The 26,972-nt window shown below is 47.3% G+C and overlaps 3 protein-coding genes across 5 annotated transcripts; 2 read left to right on the top strand and 1 right to left on the bottom strand.

Moving 5' to 3' along the window:
* The first annotated feature begins 14,002 nt into the window (after window positions 1–14,002).
* Window positions 14,003–20,166, top strand: LOC119364905 (tRNA-dihydrouridine(20) synthase [NAD(P)+]-like). Of its 3 annotated transcripts, XR_005175221.1 has the most exons (11): window positions 14,003–14,228; window positions 14,727–14,832; window positions 15,152–15,290; window positions 15,459–15,567; window positions 15,658–15,794; window positions 16,139–16,275; window positions 17,119–17,225; window positions 17,333–17,460; window positions 18,234–18,324; window positions 19,025–19,195; window positions 19,883–20,166. XR_005175221.1 is itself a non-coding variant. In XM_037630476.1 (10 exons), exons 1-9 carry the CDS (start codon window positions 14,184–14,186, stop codon window positions 18,286–18,288), a joined length of 963 nt encoding a protein of 320 aa, XP_037486373.1. In that variant the 5' UTR covers window positions 14,003–14,183; the 3' UTR covers window positions 18,289–18,324; window positions 19,883–20,166. The 3 variants fall into 3 exon arrangements, 2 of the variants coding, with proteins under 2 accessions (XP_037486373.1, XP_037486372.1); XM_037630476.1 differs by lacking the exon at window positions 19,025–19,195; XM_037630475.1 differs by lacking the exon at window positions 19,883–20,166 and having other exon boundaries at window positions 19,025–19,386.
* Window positions 20,167–20,316: 150 nt separating this feature from the next.
* On the bottom strand, window positions 20,317–22,865 carry LOC119364904 (L-type lectin-domain containing receptor kinase SIT2). Its single transcript, XM_037630474.1, has one exon. It carries the CDS (start codon window positions 22,647–22,649, stop codon window positions 20,616–20,618), a length of 2,034 nt encoding a protein of 677 aa, XP_037486371.1. The 5' UTR covers window positions 22,650–22,865; the 3' UTR covers window positions 20,317–20,615.
* An 814-nt stretch (window positions 22,866–23,679) lies between these two features.
* LOC119364903 (L-type lectin-domain containing receptor kinase SIT2-like) lies at window positions 23,680–26,171 on the top strand. Its single transcript, XM_037630473.1, has one exon. It carries the CDS (start codon window positions 23,854–23,856, stop codon window positions 25,885–25,887), a length of 2,034 nt encoding a protein of 677 aa, XP_037486370.1. The 5' UTR covers window positions 23,680–23,853; the 3' UTR covers window positions 25,888–26,171.
* Window positions 26,172–26,972: the final 801 nt, after the last annotated feature.

The raw sequence follows: 26,972 nt of genomic DNA, 5'->3' as shown, positions 1-26,972 counted from the left end.
GCAGGAGGGATCGGGCCCCGATGGGCTTGCCCGGGCCCGATCTGGGCTCGGCGGGCCCGTGGGCTTCGCGGCAGCGCGGGGAGTCCAGGGCGACGTGGCCAGGCCACATGGCAGGCTCCGGTTGGCCCTGGCGGCGGCTGGCGGAGGCGCTGCCCACTAGGGTGGCACCACGTGGCGGCGACGAGGTGGAGGCGCGGGAGGAGGCCAAGTGGCGGCGGTGGAGCGGGCCGGCGCGGGAATGGAGGTGGGAGGCGGCTGGGAGATGATTGGGGCACGGAAATTTAGGAGGAGGGGTAGGTAGCTGCCCAAAATGGAAGGGAGGGTGTTTATATAAGGCAGGGATGCTAGGGTTGGGGGTTTGAGGCCGTTTTTCGACCGTACGATCGCGATCGTGCGGCTCCGGTCGGAGGGGGAAGGTTAGTGGGCTGTGGAGAGACCATGGGCTGCAGGAGAGAAGAGGGAGAGAGGCCCAGCAGCAGTTTCCGGAGACCGAAAACGTCCGACGAAAGACCGGCCATATTGCGGTTGTAGGTTTAACGGTTGGGCTATCAAATGGACTCCGAATGCGACGAAACTTGGCAGGCGGTCTGTCTACACTATAATAAGACCGCACGACAAGTTGCAACCCATTCCGAGAACATTTTTATGCCACTTATAAAATAATATTTCGGAGGTGCCGCGGGCGCATGCGAGTGTGTCTGTGCTCAGAACGGACAACGGAGAGAACCGGCGGAACCCGAACGGATGCAAGTTTTGAAAAACATGCAGATGAAATGCAGATAATGACATGGTAAAATGCAACACGCAAGCAAATGACATGGCAACGAAGGCGAATAACTGGCGGACACCTGGCGCAACGAATCCGGGGCGTTACAGATAATGTCAACAAAGCTAGCCACGTCTTCACGATGGGGTTCCTCTAATTCTCCCTCATAAGGTATCCTACATACCGCGCAAAAATGACGTAAAGACATTTCTTTGAACTTGTCATATAAATGAAATGATACTTCAGGCGGTAACTTCTTAGGATAAAAATAAAAGTTTTGCCCGAAAGTATTGGTGAGTAAGAGATACTGATCGATTCGGTCGTTGATGAAACCGGTGAGGCCTGCAGTCTCAATTAAAGCATAAAAGTCTTCATGAATTCCAGCCTCTCTCAAAAAATCATCACATGGCCATTCACACGGTCGTACTTCCGTTAAGCGAGGAAGATTATACTTGGATTTTTCCTTCTCTTTAGCTTGTTTTTCCTGGGAGCTTTGGCTAGAAGAACCCCTCAAAAGTTTCCTCAACATTTTTTGAAATTTTTTGAAATTTTTAGTAACTTCAAAATAAAAGTGCATAAAACTAAACAAGATTGATAGCAACTACTCCTACAAGTGCCTAGAGCCCATATCATGCATTAGAATTACTTGGAACCTCAAAATTTTAACATGCAAGCTCAAGAACATGGTCACCTTAGCAGCAAAAATTTGCAATGAATAAAGCACTAGAACAAAAACTAATTGGACCAATGGAGGAGTCACATACCAAGTAACAATCTCCCAAAGCAGTTTTGTGAATGGAGCTTTGAGCTAAGAGATCGAAAATCGCAGCAAAACGAGCTAGAACTCGTGCTTGAGCTGGATGGGGATTTTTTTGGGTAGAATATGGAGTGTGTGGGTGCTGGCATAAGTCGAGGGAAGCCACCAGGGGCCCATGAGACAGGGGGCGCGCCCTACAGGGGGGCGCGCCCTCCTCTCTCGTGGCCTAGTGCTTGCCCCTCCTGTAGTGTTTTCAGTGCCTAAAATCCTCAAATATTCCAGAAAAAATCATACTAAATTTGCAGGGCATTTGGAGCACTTTTATTTTCGGACTATTTTTTTAATGCACGGATAATTCAGAAAACAGACGGATAATACTATTTTTGCTTTAATTATTCTAAAAACAGAAAGTAAAAAAAGGGTACAGACGGTTGTGCCTTCTAGTTTCGTCCATCTCGTGGTCATCAAAATGAACCCGCTAACAAGGTTGATCAAGTCTTGTTAACAAACTCATTCCGAATAACACGGAACCGGAGAAATTTCGAATAACACTAAGTTACCTCAACGGGGATATGAAAATCCCCAACAATAAGAATATCATACTTTTTCTTGACAGTAGGGAGAGGAAATTCAAAATCTCCAAAAATGATAGTTGGAACTTTTTCAATATAATTGATGCTATGAACTTGAGATTATTTCCTCGGAAAGTGTACTGTATGCTCATTGCCATTAACATGAAAAGTGTCATTGCCTTTGTTGCAATCAATAACAGCCCCTGCAGTATTAAGAAAAGGTCTACCAAGGATAATAGACATACTATCGTCCTCGGGAATATCAAGAATAACAAAGTCCGTTAAGATAGTGACATTTGCAACCACAACAGGCACATCCTCACAAATACCGACAGGTATAGCAGTTGATTTATCAGCTATTTGCAAAGATATTTCAGTAGGTGTCAACTTATTCAATTCAAGTCTACGATATAAAGAGAGAGGCATAACACTAACACCGGCTCCAAGATCACATAAAGCAGTTCTAACATAATTTCTTTTAATGGAGCATGGTATAGTTGGCACACCCGGATCTCCAAGTTTCTTTGATATTCCACCCTTAAAAGTGTAATTAGCAAGCATGGTGGAAATTTCAGCTTCCGGTATCTTTCTTTTATTTGTGATGATATCCTTCATATACTTAGCATAAGGATTTACTTTAAGCATATCAGTTAAGCGCATTCGTAAGAAAATAGGTCTAATCAGTTCAGCAAAGCGCTCAAAATCCTCATCATCCTTTGACTTGGATGGTTTAGGAGGAAAGGGCATGGGTTTCTGAACGCATGGTTCTCTTTCTTTATCGTGCTTCCTAGCAACAAAATCTCTCTTATCATAATGTTGATTCTTTGATTGTGGGTTATCAAGATCAACAGCAGGTTCAATCTCTACATCATTGTTATTACTAGGTTGAGCATCTACATGAACATCATTATTAGCATTATCATCAGGTTCATGTTCATCTCCGGATTGTGTTTCAGCATCAGAGATGGAAGTATCATTGGGATTCTCAAGTGTTTCTACATTAGGTTCACTAGAAGTTTGCAAAGTCCTATCATTCTTCTTTTTCTTCTTCTTAGAAGAGCTAGGAACATCTGGATTATTATTTTGAGAATCTTGTTCAATTCTTTTAGGGTGGCCTTCAAGATACAAAGGTTCCTGAGTCATTCTACCAGTTCTAATAGCCACCCTAACGGCAAAGTCATTTTTATTATTCAACTCATCAAGCAAATCATTTTGAGCTTTGAGTACTTGCTCAGCTTGAGTAGCAACCATAGAAGCATATTTGCTAACATGGTGAAGTTCATCTTTAACTCTAGCCAGATTATCACCTACGCGTCCTATCTCGAAAGCATTATTCTTTAACTCTCTACCAACATAAGCATTAAAACTTTCTTGTCTAGCCATAAAGTCATCAAATTCATCTAAGCATGGGCTATGAAATTTAGTAGAGGGTATTTCAACTTTATCATATCTATAGAGAGAATTTACCTTTACTACCTGTGTCGGGTTATCAAGACAATGTGGTTCTTCAGGCGGTAAATGAAGACCATGTATTTCTTCAATAGGTGGTAAATTCTTAACATCTTTAGCTTTAATACCTTTTTCTTTCATTGATTTCTTTGCCTCTTGCATATCTTCGGGACTGAGAAATAAAACACCTCTCTTCTTCGGAGTGGGTTTAGGAATAGACTCAGGAGTTGGCTCAATTGGTTCAGGAATTACTTCAGGAATTGGCTCGGGAAGAGTCCAATTATTTTCATTAGTCAACATATTATTCAATAATATTTCAGCTTTGTCGACTGTTCTTTCCCTGAAAAAACAACCAGCACAACTATCCAAGTGGTCCTTGGAAGCATCGGTTAGTCCATTATAAAAGATACCAAGTATTTCATTTTTCTTAAGAGGATGATCAGGCCAAGCATTAAGTAACTGGAGAAGCCTCCCCCAAGCTTGTGGGAGACTCTCTTCTTTGATTTGCACAAAATTATATATTCCCTGCAAGGCAGCTTGTTTCTTATGAGTAGGGAAATATTTAGCAGAGAAGTAATAAATCATATCCTGGGGACTACGCACACAACCAGGAGCAAGAGAATTATACCAAGTCTTAGCATCACCCTTTAATGAGAACAGAAATATCTTAAGGATGTATAAATAGCGAGACTTCTCATCATGAGTAAACAGGGTGGCTATATCATTCCACTTGGTAAGATGTGCCACAACAGTTTCAGATTCAAGGCCATAAAAAGGATCAGATTCAACTAAGGTAATAATATCAGGATCAACAGAGAACTCATAATCCTTATCAGTAACACAGATAGGTGAAGTAGCAAAAGTAGGATCGGGTTTCATTCTAGCATTAAGAGACTGCCGCTTCCATTTAGCTAATAATTTCTTAAGATCGTTTCTATCATTGCAAGCAAGAATTTCCATAGCAGCTGCTTCATGCATAACATAACCCTTAGGAACAACAGGTAATACATAATCATTGGGGTAATGTTCATCATCACTATCATCAACAATAGGTTCTTCAATATTTTCATTCCCCCTAACTCTAGCAAGTTGTTCATCTAGAAATTCACCTAATGGCAAAGTAGTATCACGCACAGAAGTAGTTTCATCATGCATAGCAGAAGTGGCATCATCAATAACATGCGACATATCAGAATTCATAGCAGTAGCAGGTTTAGGTGTCGCAAGCCTACAATAACGGAAGGAGAATCTAGTGCAGAGCTAGATGGCAGTTCCTTACCTCCCCTCGTAGTTGAGGGCAAAATCTTGGTCTTAGCGTCTTTCAAGTTCTTCATAGTGATCAACAAATATAAATCCCAAGTGACTCAGAGAATAGAGCTATGCTCCCCGGCAACGGCGCCAGAAAATAGTCCTAATAACCCACAAGTATAGGGGATCGCAACAGCTTTCGAGGGTAGAGTATTCAACCCGAATTTATTGATTCAACACAAGGGGGGCCAAAGAATATTCTTGAGTATTAGCAGTTGAGTTGTCAATTCAACCACACCTGGATAACTTAGTATCTGCAGCAAAGTATTTAGTAGCAAAAGTAGTATGATAATAATGGTAATAATAGCAATAGTAAAGATAAATGTTTTTGGGTTTTTGTAGTAGTTGTAACAGTAGCAACAGAAAAGTAAATAAGCGAAGAACAATATATGAAAAGCTCGTAGGCAATGGATCAGTGATGGATAATTATGCCGGATGCGATTCCTCATGCAATGGTTATAATATAGGGTGATATAGAACTAGCTCCAATTCATCAATGTAATGTAGGCATGTATTCCGTAAATAGTCATACGTGCTTATGGAAAAGAACTTACATGACATCTTTTGTCCTACCCTCCCATGGCAGCGGGGTCCTAGTGGAAACTAAGGGATATTAAGGCCTCCTTTTAATAGAGAACCGGACCAAAGCATTAACACATGGTGAATACATGAACTCCTCAAACTACGGTTATCACCGAGAAGTGTCCCGATTATTGTCACTTCGGGGGTGTCGGATCATAACACATAATAGGTGACTATAGACTTGCAAGATAGGATCAAGAACACACATATATTCATAAACATAATAGGTTCAGATCTAAAATCATGGCACTCGGGCCCTAGTGACAAGCATTAAGCATAGCAAAGTCATAGCAACATCAATCTCAGAACATAGTGGATAGTAGGGATCAAACCCTAACAAAACTAACTTGATTACATGGTAAATCTCATCCAACCCATCACCGTCCAGCAAGCCTACGATGGAATTACTCACGCACGACGGTGAGCATCATGAAATTGGTGATGGAGGATGGTTGATGATGACGACGGCGACGAATCCCCCTCTCCAGAGCCCCGAACGGACTTCAGATCAGCCCTCCCGAGAGAGATTAGGGCTTGACGGCGGCTCCGTGTCGTAAAACGCGATGAAACTTTCTCCCGATTTTTTTCTCCACGAGACGGAAGATATAGAGTTAGAGTTGAGGTCGGTGGAGGTCCAGGGGTCCCATGAGATAGGGGGCGCGCCCCCCTGTCTCGTGGACAGGCCCTGGGCCCCCTGGTGTATTTCTTTCGCCCAGAAATTCTTATTAATTCCAAAAAGTGCCTCCGTGGATTTGCAGGTCATTCCGAGAACTTTTCTTTTCTACACATAAAACAAGATCATGGTAGTTCTGCTGAAAACAGCATCAGTCCGGGTTAGTTTCATTCAAATCATGCAAGTTAGAGTCCAAAACAAGGGCAAAAGTATTTGGAAAAGTAGATACGTTGGAGACATATCAGCTCCTTGTGGTAAACTTCTCCAATGCGTCACATGGTGATGTGGGCTGCCATGCTCTTTCCTAGACTCCAGGTTAGTGCATCAAAGGAAAACTCTATAGGCTCAGTGACGGGCATGAACGTCCTTCCCGGAACTTGAACTTGAATCATCCAACGCTCCTCTTCTAGTAAAGTGGCGATGTAGGTCCCGGTGAACCTTGGTACTCCGATGTTCAGGTATCTAGTGACTTCCTTCAAGTGGCGTCCAAAGGGTGTATCTTCATCCTATTGCGTGAACTTGTTCCTTGCATCCGCCATCCTAAAAGAGTAGAAAAGATGAGGAGTCAGAAATGAGAAGAGTGAGTAGTGATCTAGGGCTTTAGCTTAGTGGTCGTGTCCTACAGTCAACATGTGCTCTGATACCATCTTGTAGTGACCAGACCTCAAACAGTCTGATCTATGTGCTTCAATGTCATCCCTGGATCAGTAATGCTGACATGCACAGTACTTGAAGGATTTATAACAGAGTAGCAATCACACACTTAGTACATCGAATGTCTCCAAAGGAGAGCTTATTACAATATATATGGCTTAAGGCCATCTAATAACGATAACAGCGGAAGGCTTGGAAGATAAGTGAGTCCATCAACTCCAACGGCATCACTGAGTATAGTACCACGATCCTAAGGCATCTTACTCGTCGTCTGAAAATTCTGCAACATGAATGTTGTAGCCGGAAAACAGGTCAGCACATGGAATATGCTGGCAAAGTAACACATAGAGAGTAATGAAAGAATAATGCTATACTACATGCATATATGGCTGGTGGAAAGCTCTATGGTTACAGTTTTGCATAAAGCCAGTTTTTCCATACTTCAAAGGAATAAATTTTATTTAACTATCATGGTGGTTGTTAAACATTGAGAGTGTAGACACCCTCTCAATCGCAATTAAGCATCATCATTAAACCCAACAAATTAAATTAAAGTAACATGATGAGATTCACATGATAATCCAAGTACTAGATACTCAAGACGTCCATAACCGGGGACACGGCTAACCATGATTAGTTTATACACTCTGTAGAGGTTTGCGCACTTTTCCCCACAAGACTCGATCTCCTTCGTTGGATTTCTCGCACTACATGGTGTTTGAGAAACGGATGACCGAGACATAGTCTTTCAGAAGCGTTTGCACCTTACGATTGGGTAGACCGTACCAACCTACATCCCCTACATCTGCTAGTCTACCACTGTAAGAGTTCACACGACTTAATCAACTATGCTAGAGCCCATAGTAGCTTGTGGCTGCACACGGAAGTTTCTAGCATGAATAATCTCATGATCCCTTTGAGCCTGGGTGGCGGTCCAAAAAGAAGCAGGCAATCCTGGAATACCCAGGTACCTCAATCCACCCAGATGTGTATTAAAGTTGCCACCTTAAATAAACCATTAATTACCAATCTCACGTCTGTCATGGAAACTCACTCACCCAATCCACGTCTACTAGCATAGCATAGCAATATAAGCAAACGTAGAAGTAACTCCCAAAGGTTTGATAATAAAACAGGTAATAGGTACTACCTCATCTACTTCCCAGAACCCACATATTAATCAGATCCTAATAATGCAATTGTTTGAGGATTGATCTAATGCAATAAAACTGGGTAGTAAAAAGGTATGATCAAAGTGTTAGTTGCCTCGCTGATGATCCGTGAAACCTAGATATTCGAAGTAGCAAGCGGCGCACTCCGGATACTCTATCGCAAACAAACAAGCAAACAATAAGTACTCATCTAATGCACGGGTAAAACTCAAATAAGAGAACTAACCAGAAAGTTCAACTTAAGAACTCTGGTTTGCAAGAAGAATCAAAACCGACGAAGCAACGAAAAACAAACGGCGAAAGAAAAGAGCTTCGTTTACTAATCTGGACCTAAGTCAAATTTTACAGTAGCAAAAACTTGTTTGAGTGGGTTAAACGGAAAGAGGGTTTCAAGACGAAACTCTAGGCGCTTGAATCGCCTGATTCCGATAAACAAGCGAAAAGATAAACTAAAACGAAAATCGGATCAGAAATCGCGATTAGAAATAATCGCGGCGGGCGACGTGGGGTGGCGGGGTGGTGGTGACGGGCGGCGACGGCGGCTCCTAGCGGCGGCGGCGGTGCAAGGCAGCGGGGCGGTCGGCTTGCGGCGGCGGCGGCTCCGGCTCTGGGGCTCCATGGGGGGTCGGTATTTAAAGGGGGGCGACAGTGGCTTGCGGGAGGGGCAAGGCGGCGGCGTGGCCCTCCCGGACTCGGGCGGCGGCGGCGATCGGGACTCCGGTCCCGATCCGGAGTGGGAGACGGCGGCGGCACGGGCCGGCTCGGCTGGGCCTTCGGCCCATTCGGGCGCGCAGTTTTTTTTAAATCCGCCGAACTAAGAAAAAAATCTAAATAAATAAATAAAAATCTAAAAATGCCAAAATAAATTTTCACCACCTAAATAGAATATTTAGAACGATATGAACATTTTCTTGGCCTAAAATGCAGTTTTGAAAAATGTGCAATTTTTCCTAAATTCAAATAAAATAGCCAAAAACTCAGAAATAAAACTTATTTGTTTTTTAATTAAATCCTCAATATTTCTTTATTTTGGGGAAGTCATTTTATTCCCTCTCTCATATTCTTATTTTAGAAATAATTGAAGATAAAATAAAATAAATCAAATGATCCTATTTTCAAAATTTGAGAAAAACTCAAATATGAAAATAACGAAATTCCCAACTCTCTCCGAGGGTCCTTGAGTTGCGTAAAATTTCTAGGATCAAGCCAAAAGCAATAAAATATGATATGCAATGATGATCTAGTGTATAACATTCCAAATTGAAAATTTGGGATGTTATAAGTTCTTAGTGATATTGTTCCAAAACCCTCAACCACTTTCCCACTCCAAATATGTCCAAAACCCAAAGTCAAACTCGGCCCCATCAATTTGATCTATCCGGCGCCACCAAGTTCATTTGACATAGCCACTGCCAGAAACCCTAGACAATTCATCTCACCGATACGGATCTCGGTCTCACCGAGATGGCATTGCAAACACTCTGTTTCCCTTCGTAACATTTCGGTCTCACCGAAATGAGCGATCGGTCTCACCGAGTTCGCATTGCAAACTCTCTGTTTCCCTTCATAACGTTTCGGTCTCACCAAAATGAGCGATTGGTCCCACCTAGTTTGCCTGACCAACTCTCTGTTTGCTCATTGCTGAAATTGGTCTCACCGAGATGAGGTTTTGCCCTAGCCCTAGCACATCGGTCCCACCGAGTTGATCATGTTGGTCCCATCGAGATTCCTAACATTCATATTTTGAACTAAATCGGTCTCACTGAGTTCATCTATTCGGTCTGACCGAGTTGGGTCAAATGTGTGTAATGGTTGGATTTTGTGTGGAGGCTATATATAGCCCTCCACCCCCATCTCCATTTGAGAGAGAGCCATCAGAACGTGCCTACACTTCCACTACTCATTTTCTGAGAGAGAACCACTACTCATGTGTTGATACCAAGACATTCCAATCCTATCACTAGAATCTTGATCTCTAGCCTTCCCCAAGTTGCTTTCGACTCAAATCTTCTTTCCACCATAGCCAAATCTGCGAGAGAGATTTGAGTGTTGGAGAGACTATCATTTGAAGCACAAGAGCAAGGAGTTTCATCATCAACACACCATCTATTACCTTTTGGAGAGTGGTGTCTCTTGGTTAGGTGTCACTTGGGAGCCTCCGACAAGATTGTGGAGTTGAACCAAGGAGTTTGTAAGGGCAAGGAGATTGCCTACTTCGTGAAGATCTACCCGAGTGAGGCAAGTCCTTCGTGGGGTGATGGCCATGGTGGGATAGACAAGATTGCTTCTTCGTGGATCCTTCGTGGGTGGAGCTCTCCGTGGACTCGTGCAACCGCTACCCTTCGTGGGTTGAAGTCTCCATCAACGTGGATGTACGATAGCACCACCTATCGGAACCACACCAAAAATCTCCATGTCTACATTGCGTTTTCCTTCTCCAAACCCTTCCCTTGACCTTCATATGCAATGTTTTACTTTCCGCTGCTACACTCTTAGAATTGCATGTGTAGGTTGATTGCTTGACTTGTGCTAAGTTGTTAAAATCTGCCAAGGCTTATAATTGGGAAAAGGCTAGATTTTTATTTGTTCAAGTAGTCTACCCCCCCCCCCCTCTAGACCTACTTTTGATCCTACACATGGGGTAGTGGTGATAGGTGTTGCAAACTTGCCCTAAGTCATTGACTACGATACTATAACCGATAATCATGCATTCAAATTTTATATACATGAGAGGCCTATGATATAACATGCAGCAAAATCCATTGACTACCATGTTCTTATGGTTGGAACCCCTAGCAAGCATCCGCAAAATAGTAAGTAATTCATTAAGGTAATCCAACTGTAGCATTAAGATCTATGGATCCTCTTTGTCACATATGCTTTGACTCCTGCACTCGGGTTCAGTAGTTTCTCGGGTTGGAGCCCTGTCGTTGCTCGTTTCGTCCGGTTTGGCATTACCCTGGCCAACATATAGTCATGTAATGCTCTTTAATGAACTAACCAAACAAAATACATGTGTAAAATAACATAACATGAGCATAATCATTGACATTGTATTTTGCAGATAACCCTAAATAAAGTTCCTTTAAATGGTTCATCTGGCCTTTTGTTTGCATTTCTTGCGTGCAATTGCTCTTTCTGCCAATTGAACAATGAATGAGACACATTCCATGTGACCTGCTCCGCTTCCTTGATGTGTTTGATTGTGTTTTCCCAAGGCAAGCAAATCCAATTCAGCCAAACTAAACTAATTAACAGCATATTGTGGCCTACCATCGCATAGACAATCTCATCCTTTCAGATAGTTCACTAAGAGCTTCTTTCTAATTTTCTCTTAATTTTTAAGTTGTGTTCATTAAAATCTATTTCATATAGTTTGTTTGGCTTCTTTGTTGCTTATTCATAATCATGTAGGGAACCAAACACCCTTTGTGAATCATTCATAAAACATGTTGGTCAAAGATTTCTTGGCTTCTCGGCTGCAATTGGTCTTTGCGCCAAGTGCACAATGGGTCACCTGGTTTCACTAGTGGCATCACTCCATAAAACATAACATAGGTGTAGTGAACGAATTATAGTTGTATCTCGATTAAATTGTAGTTTTATAACTACATGAAACTGTGTATAATCAACCAGAGGGGTGAATGGGAGATATTTAACAAATTCTTCCAAGGAAGTTATTTTTTCAAAGAAATAGGAACTTAGCAGTATGAAGAAATACCCACGGGAAGAAAACTAAGCTAAGCATGCATTCAATGAAATGATAAAGTTAGTAGAACAAAGTACTAAGTAGCAATACAAGTAAACTAAAGGAACATAGAGGCAAATACTCCTCACTGCAAGATTGAAGACGAAACAAAACATGCACAACAGAAAGGTAAGTCTTCAGACAAAGTTTTCACAAAGAGAAGGAGTTAAAGTCTTCACAACACAAGTATGAAAAGTAAAGAGGTGGAGAAATGAAACCAGTTGCTCGGAGAAGACAAAGAATTTGTTTGACCAGTTCAAGTTGATGTGACAACTTTACGCCTGGTTGGAGAGACTAAGATTTAACTTAGAGGATGAAGTCTTCACCTTATTCTCCTTGAGCTAAGGTCACTTATACATCGCTCAATCACTCCTGGTAAGTCTTCAAGGTAGACGACGGTATGGGAAACCAACAGTACCCTCAGTAGGGTGGCGAGCGTGGCCGGAAGTGCCAAAAGTGAATTACCCAGATTCGGGCCCCCATCGTGATGTAATACTCTACGTCATGCTTTTGAGTTTTGTATTGATGATGAAGCACCTCATGCGAGGGGTTTAGAGGGTTGATGAATATGGCTACCGAGAGTCTAATTTACGAGATTAGATGAGAACGGCTAGCCCTAGCCCCACCTCATATAAATGACAAGGGCTCTACATGGAGACTATCCGATTTCATAGCGCCACCATCTTGGCTTGCACACCAAGATGGTCTTCTAGCCTCCATCCAGGCCTCGGGCTACCTCCTAATGCTAGACCTTCTTCATGCCTCATGGGCCCTAAGGCCGGACCTCTATTGGACTTCCGACTCGATGGTTCACCACTGTGGCCGCCACCATGACTGAAGAACAAGGGAGCACATGCGGGGTCTACAACTATGCACGATGGAGCAGGAGACCCACGTTTTCGATGGTAGGGCAGACTGCATGGGTCCAAAAATGATCGAACACAAGCGACATCATGCGGCCATTGACGCCACACATAGCAAGAGAGCGTCGCTTGGGAAGGTATGCCTTGGGAAGGGTGGCCACAGGGGCGTCGAAGAGGTCGCGGTTGGCACAGATCAGTGGCAGGAGGGAGGGAAGGGTTTGAAGGGGGTTGGGGGATACGAGTGGCATTGCGAGACCGAACATAGTGAAAACTAACCAGAAAAGGGGCTCAATGGCGGTTGTGAGACTTTGGAATGGTGAGGCAATGCCATGGCTTATAATTGGCCGCATAAACAACAACACTGTCAAATTTAAAAAGAATAACACAACCATGTCAAGTTAAGCGGTCGATTAGTGATGACAAGCAAACGATTTTGGCCATAGGAAAACACGATCACTGACCGGTCATTTTAAACCCATCCGTGATATACATCACCAACGCCTCGACTAGGCGGTCAGTGTTGACCCTCATCAGCGACGCCCAACCATGCACCGGTCAGTGATGAGGGTTCATCTCTATTCGGATCTATAGTAGTGATTCACACAAAGTCTTGCTCGGAACAAAATTCTCAACCATCGGAAGGGCCTTACCAAATTCCCATGGTCCATTTTCAAGAGCTTTCCTCTTCCCTTCTGGGATTGGGGAACATGAACATGAAAACATTTTCTCCCATATCCTTACAATCCATGCCCTTCAATGGACACCAAACCCTAGCTAGGGCATTTGCCAGTGCCTCTACATGCACCGACTTGTCTTAGATGAGTTTTGCTATGACTTGCAGCTCAACACCCCTCCCCACACCTTTCCTCCGCCTCTCGAGACGATCGCCCTCCCCTTGCTCTCTCCATCTTAGACAACTTCACACTCTTGGTCAAACCTTCCACCTGATCCATGATCCTCCCTGGCCTTCGCCAACAAACAGACAGCCGAAGTTAGGGTTCAGAGCAGTGGTGCACACACGGAATGTCTATCATGAAAGGACGATATGGACTAGTGGAACTAGACTGTAGACTCAGCAGGATCTGATCTATCCGGTGATGCAACACCAAAACCCTAGGGAGGACGGTCGCCACGAAATCGCCTACCTTAACGGAGAAAACCAACCGTCACACGGCCCACACGACGGACGAACCTTGCTACGATCGTATGAGTTGATTTTTTTTCGAGGCAAAGTTGAATTATTGTATTGTTTGACACAAAAATTGCTCTAAACCCCCTTTTTTTTGCTCTAAAAGAAACCATATTTTTTTAGGGGTACCATTAGAAAACTGAAAAAATGGCACAAAAAGCTTTATTTATGATCACCGCAGCCCAACCCGAGCAAGAAGAGTTGGGCTTCTGAGGGGCCAACCCAACAAGGAACGTGCAAGAAGATCCAGTCCGGAGAGGCCACAGTGCTCTGTTCCTGCACGGGACAGCGCGGTCGCCGCCAGCGTCGCCTTTTCTTCTCCGCGGCACTGTCCGCCGCGGACCCTCGTCCTCCAGAATTCCCAGGGGTAGCAAGGAGAGGGTCAGAGGCGGAGCAGCCGCAGCGGCCAGCGGCCACCGGCGGAGACGCGGCGACGCGAGGCAAGAAGTGATGGAGTACCGCAACAAGATGGTGCTCGCGCCCATGGTCCGCGCGGTAACTACTCCAAACCCTCCCACCCCGATTCGCAGCAGCGTCCGCATGAGTTGGGGCCGTAGGAACCCAGTTTTAGTCCCCGGAGCCACGGGGGTCCTAGATTCAAGCCTCTCCGAATCTAGAGCAGGAAGCTTTAGTGCGCACGCACGGGGTCATCGAGTAGCTCGTCTTCTCGGCGCGTTGCTCGATGGACGATTGCCCCGTTGCTAGCCGTGTTAGTCAAAGCGAAGCCCGAGAGATCTCTTGTAGTCTAGTCAGAAATCAGGATTTCTTTTGGATGCTCTAGGACTGGGATCAATAGCACGATATCTCTATTGATGAGCTGATTTAGCTCTTTGTATGGTTCTTAGTTGCCCGATGCTGGATTCCTGAATAAATGCTGGTTATCCTCCACAAATCACAGTTATTTCTAGACAATATCCTCCTTGCCACATATTTCTTCAACTTCTTTACTAGTCATATGTGGAACTATCCTTATTCTGTCAGTGATTTTTGCAGGGTACTCTGCCGTTTAGGCTATTGGCTGCTGAATATGGCGCGGATATTACGTACGGAGAAGAAATAATAGATCACAAGTTTGTGAACTGTCAACGCGTTATAAATGGTATTGTAGTCCAATTGATGTTTCACAGTTCATTTGATTTCACAACTGTGACTGCCACATCTCATAGTATTGTAGATAGCTTTACTCCAATAATGTTGCATTTTAAGTTAGTGACTGAAAGCATTTATCTGAGATGATTCTTGGATGTGATTTTTTTTGTTTGGAGATAGGGAACAAATTTAAGGACTGCTTAGTGTACAAGTGTATAATTTAAGGACAACTTAACGCCACTGGATTTTGTTTATTTGTTCCCCATGTTCTCCAGATTTGTGTTTTTTGGTTCCACTCATTCTAATTTATGGTGTTCATCATTGGTCAGAATCTCTTGGGACAACTGATTTTGTGGAGAGAGGGACTGATAGTGTTGTTTTCCGAACATGCCCGCAAGAAAGGGACAAGGTTGTCTTTCAAATCGGCACATCAGATGCTGTCAGAGCACTTAAAGCTGCTGAGCTTGTGTAAGCCTTACTTCTGAGTTTGTTCTTAACAGCGAATAACTTAAAGTGCACCGTGTTATAGGGAAATGGTGCTAACTAAATTGTTTGATCTGATGATTTGATCAAAGCTTTGAAGTGGTCTTTAAACATAGCATCTTCTCTTTAATCATAATTTTTCATCCTCATCAGGTGTAATGATATTGCTGCTATAGATATCAACATGGGTTGTCCAAAGGCTTTTTCTGTCAGTGGAGGAATGGGTTCTGCATTACTCTCCAAACCTGAGCTTATACATGATGTACATGCCTATATGGTCTTGTTTGTTCTCTTACTTTCATGCCTTGTACTTTACTATGCTTATTCAGGCTATACAAATTATTCCATGTAGATTTTGACTACATTGCGGAGGAACTTGAACACACCAGTGACATGTAAAATCCGTCTACTGAACACACGTCAGGACACTGTGGAGTTGGCACGCCGGATTGAGAAATGTGGTGTTCCAGCTCTGGCTGTCCATGGAAGGTAAGCACAGATGCAATTGTATTTCTGAGTCTTATCTTGCTTGAAAGCGCACAATTTGCCATTCGTGTTTTTAAAGGGTATCAACCAAATTTAACACCCAAATTGATACGACTTAAATCCATGGAAAGTTCAGGGACTGACTCGCATTTCTGCCCACTGTTTTTTTGCCCACTATCCATACATTAACTAACCTGTAGATTTACTTTGTAATCCATTGGGTTTAGTTTTCACAGTAATCAAAATGAAATATGACGTGGTGCATATATCATCTTCCATTTTTCATGGACCCTAGGATCATTTTCGAGTAGTTGTTTTCCTTATGTCAGCCTTCTGTAAAACTGCAGAAAGGTCAAAGACAGGCCAAGGGATCCGGCTAAGTGGGATGAGATTGCTGATGTTGTATCCGCACTGTCAATTCCAGTTATAGCTAATGGGAATGTATTTGAGTACGAAGATTTTAAGAGAATCAAAGATGCTACAGGTTTGTATGTTCCATTCATATGCTCTTTTATTTATTATAGTAATTTTTATAGTATAGTGCATTAAAGAGAAATTGAGAAATGCATAAATAGATCTCAGCCTAAATCTCGCTACTTCGGGTTTATTTGCTTGCCAGTTATCAGTATTGTGCTTACTTTACACCTAGCCAAAAGAAAAATCTCCATGTACTTTGATTGCGATAGTAGTACTATGTCATTTCCTAAGTGCCAAATGGCAATAAACATCTGAGTTAACTGGAAAATGAAAATATTCATTCGCAAACAAGCATGCATAATCTGAGTTTCTTGAAAACCCATAAAGGTATTCTAAAAAAACTGCACAAATGTGAGGGATTAACACCTTGCTTCCAGTTCTTGGTGAGTCAGAGTGCACCGGCATATTATTGTTTATTCTCTTTCATGTTGTTTTTAACAACTCCGCCTATGTCTTCTAGGCATAGCCGGTCCCAAGCCCGGGTAAAGGAGGAGGGTTGTGATAGGCTTGGCGAGCCAACGTAAAAACTAGCCAGTCCCATGGGTATGAAACCCATTTGAGCGAGAGTAGTACTAGGATGGGTGACCTCCTGGGAAGTCCTCGTGAAAGGGTTTCATATCTAAGGGTTGTGGTAGGCTTGGCGAGCCAACGCAAAAACTAGCCAGTCTTTTGGGTATGAAACCCATTTGGGCGAGAATAGTACTAGGATGGGTGACCTCCTGGGAAGTCCTCGTGAAAGGCTTTCATATCTAGCCTACCCCAACTTGTTTGGGATAAAAGGCTTCGTAAGTAAGTAGTAAGCATGTTGTTTTTAACAATGGGTTTGTATCTTGATTACTTTGACTTCTAGGTGCCACATCTGTAATGGCTGCTAGAGGTGCCTTGTGGAATGCCTCCATTTTCTCTGCTAAAGGCAAAGTACCTTGGGAGGATTTCAAAAGAGAGTATGTGAGAAAGGTATTTTAAAATGTTGCTCTTGCATTTGTTCTGTTCAAACATCAAAGTTACTGTCTTGTTTTACTTATTGGATCTATATGTCTTCACATTTTATTTCTTTGGGGCAGACTATTTTGTGGGACAACGATATTAAGAGCACAAAGACAACGCTAAGAGAAATCATAATGCACTACATTTGCCTTGAAGGGACTGAAGGGAAAGGTGTGATAAAGTGTGGTTCGTCAGCAGATGTAGCGTAAGTGAAGTCAAGTTCCTATCTGTTTTCTTTTGCATATCATGAGCTCATGTAGCACTATATTTGGAGATGCATTGCCCTTCTAGGGTACCCGTGGATAATACTGCCCAAATTTATGGTCTTGGTCTTACTGGAACGGGCCCATTCACATGTGGCACATGCAAGATGCCATTTTTCATATGGTTGTGTGTACTTTGGCAGCTATTCGTGTCATTTTGATGATTACATAAAAATAGTAGTGTTAGATTTTTATTTAGAAGTACTTTCATGTCATTATTAGTTTTACTGTATATTAGAAGACTTCTTGAAGGAACCTAGTACATTAGCATGCTGGAATATTTGGCTTAAGAGGCATAATAGTATTTTTCAGAAAGATTCCACCTATCTAGTACAGATAGAAAAGCTTCTTTCTGCTGATAATATTGCCTGTTAAGAGCTCATCTGACATGGCTTTGCCCAGCTGGAGATAGATTAGTTGGTTTTATGTCACCATGATATATTTACAACAGGACCCTCCCTTACTATCTCCTTAAAAGAAAACTAAGGATCAAACTGCAGAATAACACTGTTTAGGAAGGAGTCAATAGGAGATTGGTAGCCTTGAAATTGCCTTTTAAAATTTACAACTGAAGGAGTAGGTAATGAGTTTGGCCAAATGAATGCAAAACCTACCAGATTTTGCAATGCTGTGGTTCTTGCAATCTTCCTCATTTGACTTTTGTATATTCCTTAACTGGCAGCTATCTTGATGCTTATTCTTCTCATGTTTTCAGGAGACTTTATGGGGAAGAGGATTACTATAATTTTGTTGTTTCAAATAGGAAATGAACAAAACAGGATTTTGCTAACCTCTATATGACCCAGGTATTCATATAATTTCGTGTTGATGAAGTTTGCAACTCGTGATAAAGAGTGAAACGAGTTTTTTGGTAGACTGATGCAATCATATAATTTTGCGTTGTTGAAGTTCTCTCCTGCAAACTTAATAATGTGCTCAAGAAATTCATGTTTAGTAACCAGGATTGCAAAAGACTTTCCAAATTTTAATTGTACGGTTCCCTTCCTTTGACATTGTAACTGGTATGTGCCATTCTGTATGGGTTATGCATTGGAGTGAAGTGGGATCCAGTACATGATTGTCGGTTACAATTTGCTAATTGTACGAGCGTGTCGGTGTGCGTGCTGTGGTTTGCTGAACCATGCAAAAAAAAGGACAATTCTTTCTAGAGTATGAAGGTGTTGTTAGCTAACACCATTTGGAAGAAATACATCAAATCTTGGATCTGAATGTCCAAGTTGCAACTTCGTAAAAATTGCTTCGGAAAAGACAGCAAGGCTTACCAATGGTTTGGTAAGCATTAGTTTTCATGACTGGACTGTGACCCCTGTCGTGAAGGACAACTCTTATCCCAAAAGATGGACTAGAAGTTTGGTGTTTTAGCTCCAGATTTGATCAGTGTACCTTCCACTTTATTTGGCATGCTGTGTTTCTGAAGTCCTGTTGGCTCCTTGTTAACCTTTTTTTACTTGACTCTTCTTTGTCTAATTTCATGTTTTCTTACAGCTTCTGCTTGGATCCCTCGGTTGGTTTTATGAATGTTTTTTCCGGAGATCTTTGCATGAGTTTTGGAGAAATTCACATATCACCAAAGAGTGCAGTTTTGGCTTTTGCACTGTGCCATCTTGGTATCTGATCAAGATCAACTGAGGATTCACGGATTCCTTATTTCGTGGGGTACAGTTTTGTGCCGTGTTCTTATAGGATTTTTTTTTTGACAAAAAAGGCCGTTGATTTAGACTGACAAGAATCTAGAAGCATTTTGAGATACTGTATTCTTTCCATTACTGACAAAATATATAATGCATGACTTGCTGATAGACACCATTTCTGTAAGCTTACATATATTTTAGTTATTCTGCCAAATCTGGATCGCCGAAAGGCTGTGTCATGTATTATTGATGGAAATCATGTTATTTGGCAAGTTCAAGACCTTATTGTGTTCCTTGACACTTGGATTATATCCAATTGTCTATCAGGGTCCAAGAAGGGGAGCCTTGGCGCAGTGGTAAAGCTGCTGCCTTGTGACCATGAGGTCATGGGTTCAAGTCCTGGAAACAGCCTCTTACAGAAATGTAGGGAAAGGCTGCGTACTATAGACCCAAAGTGGTCGGACCCTTCCCCGGACCCTGCGCAAGCGGGAGCTACATGCACCAGGTTGCCCTTTTTTTTGTCTATCAGGGTCCAAATGCTTTGGAGTTGTTTGATTAAAAATAGGATCTTGTGATAATTTTAATCCTTAGAAACGACCGTTGTGTAGGATTTGTTATTGCGTAGAGTTTACAACATTTGGCTTCGGCCTTGGTTTTGTTCCTTGACTTCATCCCATGCATATGATGCTTTTCAATCTGGTTGCTCTGACAGGCATGAAACTGCCTCCTGTATTATGGATTCTGGAAGCACAAAGTCTGCATCACCCGTGACATCAGAGACCATAGATGATCACATGCTATTTCTTCTGGAAGGACTTGTTGATATATATGCTACTTTATCATAAATATCTCACTCAGATAATTGTTGCAGCGGACCAATTATTTTCCCTGGTTGCCGTCTTCTAGATGCCCAGAGCAATGTTTTTCTTCTTCTTTGGGGTAATTCAAACCAATTTTACTGAGCAATATTTCAAAAGACATAACTTTCTGTGTTGCGAAAGAGAGTAAACCATATTTACATCAGAAAGATGTTCGATGGATCTGTAAAAATATGTTCAACACGCTTGGAACTTGTGTCAGGTTCTGGATCTTGTGGCATGGGTGATTCGGAACGTCAGCCGTCAGGATCTCTACTGCTCCTAGCATAAATGAAATATTCGGATTTGGAGAGGATCAGCATCATGGATTCATGGTTTACATTCAGAAACTCCTAGCACTACATTAGTTGATAAAACTGGGGTGGGTGATCAAACACCCAAATCTCACTTTTTTTGGTCGGTAATTTCATCTGAACATAAAACCATGCTGAGCATGATTGCACAACACTTTACATTCAGGTTATCGATCCATGTACCAGACAAAGAAACTCACCCGGTTCTGAACATACACAAAATATGAAGATGCCTAGCAGACAGCAGTTCTAGTGACACGCCGACGACCGCGGATCACCTCCCTCCGGAGAGGTCGGACATCTGGGACATGGTGCCGGCGGTGATGGAGGTCATCGGGTAGGACATGACGTAGGGGTCGAAGCCCTGGTCCTGCATGAGCGCCAGCATGTTGAAGCTCTGGTACGTGGGCGACAGCTCCGGCAGCTTGAGGTCGCCGTCCAGGTACTGCGCCACCTGCCGCGTGGTCGGGCGCGCGCCGGGCAGCGGGTGCGAGCACAGCAGGCCCAGCCTCAGCACCAGGCTCGCCTCGTGCTCCACGACGTCGCCGCTCAGGCGCGGGTCGACGGCGCCGGTGACCGTCCCGGCGCGCCACTGGTCGAGCACCCAGTCCACCAGCACCAGGTGGTTGTCGCGCGCGTCCTGCACCACCGGCTTCCGCCCGCACGCCACCTCCAGCATGAAGGCCCCGAACGCGAACACGTCGGACGCCTTGGAGGCCTTCCCCGTGTGCCCCAGCTCCGGCGCCAGGTACCCCATGGTGCCCACCACGTGCGTCGTGTGCGGGTCCGTGCCGTGGTCGTAGAGCCGCGCCAGCCCGAAGTCGCCCAGCCGGCCGTTCATGTCGGCGTCCAGCAGCACGTTGCTGGCCTTGATGTCCCGGTGCACCACCACCTGCTCCCAGTCCTCGTGGAGGTACAGCAGCCCGGAGGCGACGCCCTTGATGATACGGAACCTCTGCCCCCAGCCCAGGCCCGCCGCCGCCGCCTTCTTCTCGTCGTACAGGTGCTTGTCCAGGCTGCCGTTGGGCATGTAGTCGTACACCAGCAGCAGCTCGCCCTTGCGCCGGCAGTAGCCCAGCAGCTGCACCAGGTTGCGGTGCCGGAGCCGGCCGATGGTCACCACCTCCGCCACGAACTCCCTCATCCCCTGCCTCGACCCGTGCGACACCTTCTTCACCGCGATCTCCGCCGACTTGGACTTGGGGAGCGAGCCGCGGTACACCCTCCCGAACCCGCCGATGCCCAGCAGCCGCTCGTCGCTGAACCCGTCGGTGGCGTGGTAGAGGTCTTTGTACGAGAACCTGTGCGGCCCGAAGGTGACCTCCCAGTCCTCCTTGAGCTCCCCGAACATGCGCCGCCTCCGCATGTACACGAAGACGGCGGCGGCCACCGCGAAGACGAGCAGCGCGGACGCGATCGGGAGCACGATCTCCAGAACCTTGGACCGCGGCTTGGGGAAAGTGACCGGCATCGACGGCAGCGACGAGATGTTAAGCGCCGGGGCGGCGCCGTTCATCTTGAAGCTCCACCCGAGCACGTAGTGGCGGCAGAAGAGGATGCCGCTGGACGAGGAGAACCCGACGTAGGCAGTGTCGTCGATGACGGAGGAGAGGTTGACGGTGGCGGAGAGCAGGGGCTTCTTGGGCCGGGCCACCTGCAGGGGCGCCATGGTGACGTTGACCTGCATGGCCTGGCCGTCGAAGTCCACCCACACCTGCATCGGCTTGCGGTCGACCAGGCTGATGTTCCTGAACGCGCCGGTGGCGTCGTCGTAGTAGCCGGCGTTGTCGGCGTCGATGGAGTTGAGGCCGTTGACGTCGATGCCGACGTGGTTGCCGCTCATGTCGTTGAACTCGGAGTTGAGGATGGTGTCGAACTCGACGGCGAAGAGGTGGTTGGTGGCGTTGCCGTTGTTGGCGGAGCCGACGAGCCCCAGGAACTGGCCCGGCAGCGCGGAGGTGAAGTTGCGGCTCTTGGCGACGACGAAGGCCATGCCGTGGCTGCTGAGCGTGTCGTAGGCGCCGATGATGCCGATGACGAAGGCCGTGGAGAAGGACTGCATGGCCGTGCTGTTGGGCGCCCGGTGGAACTGCAGCGGCGTCGGGAAGAAGGCGTGGCCCTTGAGCTGGCTGGTGGCGTTGCTCAGCTGGAGCAGCCCGTTGGGGGTCACCGTGGCCATGCCGTCCATGGTGAGGTTCGCGCCGGTGAAGCCGTCGAAGACGAACTGCTCGTCCGCCGCCGCCGCCGGGCCGAGGCCGAGGAAGAGGAGCAGGAGAAGGAGCGGCATGGCTCGATCGGGAGGCAGCATGGTCTCTGAATCTCTACAGACACAGTGGTGGATTGAAGTAGACGGCGAGTGCCGTGGCTGGCCTCTCGGTGAGGCTATGAGAGTGAGAGGAGCAAGGCAAAATCTAATTTTTGGTCGCGCCTAATCGTGGGCGATGGTACAGCGACTGCACATGTGTGGACGCGTCTGTCCGGAACCGTGATGCCTGCCTCTTGGGCTCTTGGCTTTGTCCCTGTCCGCTGCCCGTTCGTCCTGATGGGTCAAGAGCGTCGCCGCGTCAACGATTCCGGCACGGTTTTCCGAATGGACGCGACCGGGGAGACGCGGCGCGAGCACGCAAAGTCGCGCAGCAATTACTAGAGGCTGCATGCAGCCCGCCCGCGCCGCGCCGGCGCCCACAGGGCCACAGGGCACAGGCCGTGCGTGGGGGCTCCTATCCTTTGCGGCTCGTTCGTTCGTGGGAACCTTCCATGTCTCATCTCATCCGCTTCGCTGTGCGCTGTGGGCTGTGGGGCTTGCCACTCACTCCATTGACCCATCCACTCGCCTCAGTTTCCCCGGTGGTTGAGGATGGAAGAAACCAAACAGATTTGTATCTATCTGCTTCGACGTTTTTAATACCACGCCAATTCTTTTGAACATTGTACCATCTTGCAATTTCCGGGTCTATTTCTTTGCGACCTTCAATGATCCTGACACGAGTGGTAAGAAAAAGGGGCGAAATGTGCCGAGGAGAAGTCAGAGAAGTGTTGCTCCTGTTGCGGTGTGACGCCCAACCACTCACTCCTGTCATAATGCCATCGCCCACCTAACATAATTTTGTATCAACTTCTTTTTGACTTTGACTCCCGGAGTCGTCGAAGTACAATGCACGCGTACGCAGCGCAAGGTCCCCACTGGAGCACTAGCATTGTTTGTCTCTGTACTGTGATCTTGCACAGCTCTGATTGTACTCTCCACCCACGTTAGCGGCAGAGTCTTGATTAGCACCCCACCCTCCCCACCCACGTTAGCAACACAATCTTGATTACTGGCACCCCAAGCAGCAGATTTTGAACGAAGACTCGCCGCTCGGGTCAATGCGTCGCACCATCGCCAAAATCAGGATCGCATCGTTCACACGCGGCAGCCCACTATACACTCTACACTACAAACCGCAGGCCTGAGCTGCTCGCACAAGAGACGAGGCGCAGCGGACGCCGCAAGCAACGCACGGACACTCACCATGGCTCCTCGCCGCTTTCTCCTCCTCGCGATCCTCCTCGTCCTCCTCGGTGCTCATGGCTTTGCCCGTGGCGCCGCGCAGGCCGCCGATCAGTTCGCCTACAACGGCTTCGCGGACGCCAACCTCACGCTCGACGGCTTGGCCGCCGTGGCGCCCAACGGCCTGCTGGCGCTCAGCAACGGCACCAGCCAGGCGGCGGGCCACGCGTTCCACCCGACGCCGCTCCGCATGCGGAACGGCACCGTGCAGTCCTTCTCGGTGGCGTTCGTCTTCGCCATCGTCTCCAACTTCACCGTGCTGAGCGACAACGGCATGGCGTTCGTGGTCGCGCCCAGCACCAGGCTCTCCACCTTCAACGCCGGCCAGTACCTCGGCATCCTCAACGTCACGGACAACGGCAAGCCCGACAACGGCGTCTTCGCCGTCGAGCTCGACACCATGCTCAACCCGGAGTTCCAGGACATGAACAGCAACCACGTCGGCGTGGACCTCAACAGCCTGCGGTCCGTGCAGAACCACTCCGCCGGGTGGTACGACGATGCCACGGGCGTGTTCAACAACCTCAGCCTCATCAGCCGCCAGCCCATGCAGGTCTGGGTGGACTACGACGGCGCCACCACCCGGCTCGACGTCACCATGGCGCCCCTCGACGTGCCCAGGCCCAAGAAGCCCCTCATCTCCGCGCCCGTCAACCTCTCGGCGGTCGTCACCGACACGGCGTACGTCGGGTTCTCGGCGGCCACGGGCGTCATCTTCACGCGCCACTACGTCCTCGGCTGGAGCTTCGCGCTCAACGGCCCGGCGCCGCCGCTCGACACCTCGAAGCTCCCCTCGCTGCCGCGGTTCGGCCCCAAGCCACGGTCCAAGGTGCTGGAGATCGTGCTCCCGATCGCCACCGCGGCCTTCGTCCTCGCGCTGGCCATCGCCTTCTTCATGTTCGTGCGCACGCGGATCAGGTACGCGGAGGTGCGCGAGGACTGGGAGGTGGAATTCGGGCCGCACCGCTTCGCGTACAAGGAGCTGTACAAGGCCACCAAGGGGTTCAAGAATCGGCAGCTGCTGGGCACCGGCGGCTTCGGCAGGGTGTACAAGGGCGTGCTCCCCAAGTCCAACCTGGAGATCGCGGTGAAGCGGGTGTCGCACGACTCCAAGCAGGGGATGAAGGAGTTCATCGCCGAGGTGGTCAGCCTCGGCCACCTCCGGCACCGGAACCTGGTGCAGCTGCTCGGCTACTGCCGCCGGCAGGGGGAGCTCCTCCTGGTGTACGACTGCATGCCCAACGGCAGCCTCGACAAGTACCTCCACGACAAGACCAAGCCCGTCCTGGACTGGAGCCAGAGGTTCCAGATCATCAGGGGCGTCGCGTCCGGCCTGCTGTACCTCCACGAGGACTGGGACAAGATCGTGATCCACCGCGACATCAAGGCCAGCAACGTGCTCCTGGACGCCGACATGAACGGCCGGCTGGGGGACTTCGGGCTGGCGCGGCTGTACGACCACGGCGTGGACCCGCAGACGACGCACGTGGTGGGCACCATGGGGTACCTGGCGCCGGAGCTGGTGCGCACGGGCAAGGCGACGCCGGTGACGGACGTATTCGCGTTCGGCGTGTTCGTGCTGGAGGTGACCTGCGGGCGCCGCCCGCTGGGGTGCATCGCGCCCGACGACCAGAACGTGCTGCTGGACTGGGTGCAGGAGCACGAGCGCAGGCGCGCGGGGCTCGACACCGTGGACCCGCGGCTGTGCGGCAAGTACGACGCCGACGAGGCGCGGCTGGCGATCAAGCTGGGGCTGATGTGCGCGCACCCGCTGCCGGACGCGCGGCCCGGGATGCGGCAGGTGACGCAGTACCTGGAGGGCGAGGTGGCCATGCCGGAGGTCGTCCCGACGTTCCTCAGCTACACCACGCTGGCGCTGATGCAGAACGACGGGTTCGACTCGTTCGCCATGTCCTTCCCGTCCACGGTCACCACGGACGCCAGCCCCACCTCCGGCGACGTCTCGGCCGTCTCCGGCCTCTCTGGCGGAAGGTGAATAAACAAGGACAAGAAGTGGTAGTCGCCGCGTGAGGCGTTGATTTGATTTCTCATCTATCGTGACGTACTCATCTGCTGTAACATGTAGTGGCACTTTTCCTAGTAGTGGATAATTAACTGCGAGCAGTAGTAATACAGTGATGATTTTCTAGTCTGCACTCCGTCATGTGAAACATCAGTGCCATGCCTGCGTGTCGGCACTTGTTGCAAACGAAAAATTAATCTTGAGCCACCCACGTGGTGGTGGATGGAGTGCACAATAACTATGTTATCTTGGAGCCACCACTGCGTACCGGCACGGCGCACGGCGCTTCGTCGTCACCGATGGCGTCTCGGCTTGGATTCGGCGGGCGCGACATGACGAAAGCGAGTGGGCAAGCACGGACGGGCAGAGGATGGCCGTGACGGCTCTCGTTTTGCGGTGGCGCACGCATGGCTCACTGGATTTCTGCGTCCGCCTGTTGTTTTCCTATGTAAGAGTCCGTTGCACATGCGACGATGGGCGTGGTTTCAGTTTGGCCCCTTTGCCGGTTCTGTTCATTTTCTTTTCACAATGGACATGAGATAGCCATGTTGCCGACGCACATCACAGAGGTGTAACGTGTTGATCCGGCTTAAGAAAGATTTTGTGACGTGTTGGGTAGCAGCAGCTTATATAATCTTGTTCTATGGGGTGATGCGAATTCTCAGTCTCGGCTGTTTCAGCATCGGTGGCGTCTTTTCTTAAGCTCGACTCTGTCTACTGTTCAGTCGTCATGCACACTGCCTGTTGTGTGCCATACAAGTTACAACCATCGTACATGCTGATATGCACAACCAAAATATTGTGGACACTGACCAGTGAGTAGCTGTTAGGTACAAGACCCTGAATGCAGTGCCGAAATTCAGCGGGCAAGGGTAACGTGGTCGGGTCGGTGTTCATATTTCCATATCTATATACATGCACAGTCACTCCCTATAACTAGCACAAGCGAGTCGATTGGTACGCACGGTCCAGCGCGTTGCAACTTTCAACATCTCCAGGATAATCTACAGCAAACAGACAGAGCACGGGCCAGGGCCAGCGGATGACACGTGGCATTC

The sequence above is a fragment of the Triticum dicoccoides genome, chromosome 2B (genome assembly GCF_002162155.2).
Source record: "Triticum dicoccoides isolate Atlit2015 ecotype Zavitan chromosome 2B, WEW_v2.0, whole genome shotgun sequence".
In the NCBI taxonomy this organism is placed as follows: domain Eukaryota; kingdom Viridiplantae; phylum Streptophyta; class Magnoliopsida; order Poales; family Poaceae; genus Triticum; species Triticum dicoccoides.
This window is presented reverse-complemented; position numbering and strand designations above follow the sequence as displayed.